This window comes from Aedes albopictus, chromosome 2 (assembly GCF_035046485.1).
Source record: "Aedes albopictus strain Foshan chromosome 2, AalbF5, whole genome shotgun sequence".
NCBI classification, from domain to species: domain Eukaryota; kingdom Metazoa; phylum Arthropoda; class Insecta; order Diptera; family Culicidae; genus Aedes; species Aedes albopictus.
This window is the reverse complement of record NC_085137.1, coordinates 428,963,210-428,965,777: the sequence shown is the minus strand read 5'-3', so window position 1 is coordinate 428,965,777 and position 2,568 is coordinate 428,963,210. Positions and strand designations below refer to the sequence as shown.

General features: G+C 38.9%; 1 protein-coding gene across 1 annotated transcript; it reads right to left on the bottom strand.

Moving 5' to 3' along the window:
• Positions 1-326: 326 nt before the first annotated feature.
• LOC109406565 (eclosion hormone) lies at positions 327-791 on the bottom strand. Its single transcript, XM_019679660.3, has 2 exons — positions 704-791; positions 327-632 (listed from the first exon to the last, which is right to left on the bottom strand). Exons 1-2 carry the CDS (start codon positions 789-791, stop codon positions 433-435), a joined length of 288 nt encoding a protein of 95 aa, XP_019535205.3. The 3' UTR covers positions 327-432.
• Positions 792-2,568: the final 1,777 nt, after the last annotated feature.

Sequence of the window (2,568 nt, the reverse complement as noted above, 5' to 3'; positions counted from 1 at the left end):
AGTATGGATATGGAGCATATATGAATGCGGAACAAATCTTATATTTTGACGTTTTTCGTTGAGAAAATGTGAATTACTTAAAAGGTGACCCATCTTGCCCCGCACTTTTTTCACGGTGCAAAATCGATCACTTTTTAAAACTGCTCGTTCAACATCATATTTTGTATTTAATGAACTTTTTATCGACTTTTAGCATAGCTTACTAGTGTATTAAAGAGTAGCGAACGAATACAAACCAATACGATTTGTATTTACAAAGTTATGGTGATCCATCCTTATGCGACCCATCTTGCCCCGCCCCACCCTACCTACCCATTTATCTTTGAAAGCTATCATGGTTTAAATTTATTATATTTGCTAATTTATATGTATACCTAAGTATTTTGATATTCCGTCCTATAATTCATCGTTTCCACAATTTTTCACACCACTTTAGGCAAACTTTTTCAACTCGGCCCGATTTAGAAAGCCGGCAATCGATCCAATATCCTCACAATCGGGTACAATCTTGCCTTTGAACTCGAGACACGCCTCGGCACACAGCTGCCCGTTGAAGAATGTTCCGTACATGCGTTTGCACTGGGCACAGTTGGTCATGCACACGGAGATGATTTCGTACCCACCGAAGAGATCTGTCGTACATTGTGTGGGGGAAATTGTCATTACACTGAATTAGGGATCATTCTGTGAGATATGGTCTTACCAACGGCCGGGTTTGATTGTACATGGTCGACGAGAGCAGCAGCACAGATTACCACCAGAATGAGAAATAAATTTGCTTTGGAGTTCATTCTTGAAGTATGCTGTGACAGTCTTGGGATTAACTACAGAACAAAGGAAACTGATGCTGGGACATGGTATTGACTATTGCTTTTATACACATTTTCCAGTGTCTTTCGGATTAAGGATTGAAGTGGTTTGATGACATGGTTGGTTAAATCTCTGCATGTTATATCCTTCCTCTTGGTTTGTGGACGTTGTGGACTGAGCTCCAAAGGATAGGTCAGTGTACTTTTTGACGCTGTTGATTAGCAAAATGGATTTTGCTTTCAAGCAGACAAATAAGAAATAGTGGAACAGTCTCATAATCTCTAGTAAAACATGTTTTTGATAAGTAATTCTAACATAAAATCTTTCTTGATTTTCAGCTAAAAGTTACCTCCCAGGCCCAATGTCATCCCGACATGGTCTCTCTCTCTCTCTTCTTGGCGTATCGTCCTCACTGGGACAAAGCCTGCTTCTCAGCTTTGTGTTCTATGAGCACTTCCACAGTTATTAATTGAGAGCTTCCCTCTGCCAATGACCATTTTGCATGTGTATATCGTGTGGCAGGCACGAAGATACTCTATGCCCAAGGAAGTCAAGGAAATTTCCTTTACGAAAAGATCCTGGACCGACCGGGAATCGAACGCGTCACCCTCTGCATAGTCATGCTGAATACCCGTGCGTTTACCGCCTCGACTATATGGGCCCTTCGACATGGTACTACTGCAGAAATTATACAAGAAATTCCCTTTGGGATGTCCCAGGAGGATAATTCCTCTAGATTTTTCAGAAGCTCCTGCAGGGAGTTCTTCGGAAATTCCGTGTCAGTTCTTCAAGAATTTTTCCTGTGATTTCAAGGACTTCCTATAGAGGATCCACTGAGGATTCGCAATATATAGAGTAATTAGTGCAAGTTGAAACCATTTTTGTGGCTAAAGCTCGTGCAGTTCCTGTCGTATGCCCAAATGACCCCGGTTTTTATACCAGTGAAAAGGTATACGTTAGGTGCCAAGAACAGAAGGTAAAAAACTAGAACGATACTACCGAGCAGTCACTCAAATCAGACCGACAAATCAGATAGTTTAAACGGGCCTTAACTCGAAATTCATTCTACAAAGCAAAGATTCGTTTTCGAATGAGGTAGCAAAATATCAAGGGATCCAATGATGAGCTACCCAACTAACAATCACACATTTAACAAGCAGGACGAATTAACTCAGCGTGATGATATGGTTAATTTTCAGATACAACCTTTGTTCGGGTTTTGTTCACACAAATTTTAAGAATTATAAAGCATAAAGGTGTGTATCATCTAAACTGTTTGTTGTTAAAAGCGTTTTCCAAATATATTGTAAAGCTATTATTCAGATTTAGCAAAAATTATAAAAATAAATAAATAAAATGCATTTTTTTAATTCCACCGAGTTTATGATTGGCATTTATGCTGTTAACAACTATCATGAAAAGATAATTACACATAAATTTGCCTAAATCAATTTCGAACTTAGGACCCGTCGATTGCCAGCCGCATGCCTTCCTATCTGCGCCATCCTAGAAATGATGAATTGAAGCACTTAAATCAAAACATGAACTTTCCGTGGTTTAATAATGATCACACTTCGATTCCTATTCAGTAATGGTGAACTAGCTCAGAATATTATGGTTAACAATTGAACAACACATTAGTTCAGCTGCTGTTCAGTAAAAAACACGTGTTTTTCATCTCTGAGTCGAAGTATGATGAAACGAAAGCGCTTATTCGACTTGTAAAAAACATAATATACCGAAACATGTGCTTATTTG

Bases quoted from the DNA above. Each gene is read 5' to 3' on its own strand.
- LOC109406565 (XM_019679660.3), bottom strand. From the start codon at position 791: ATGAACTCCAAAGCAAATTTATTTCTCATTCTGGTGGTAATCTGTGCT. The intron at 633-703 runs GTAAGACCATAT...AATGTACGACAG, and splicing joins ACAATCAAACCCGGCCGTTG to ATCTCTTCGGTGGGTACGAA.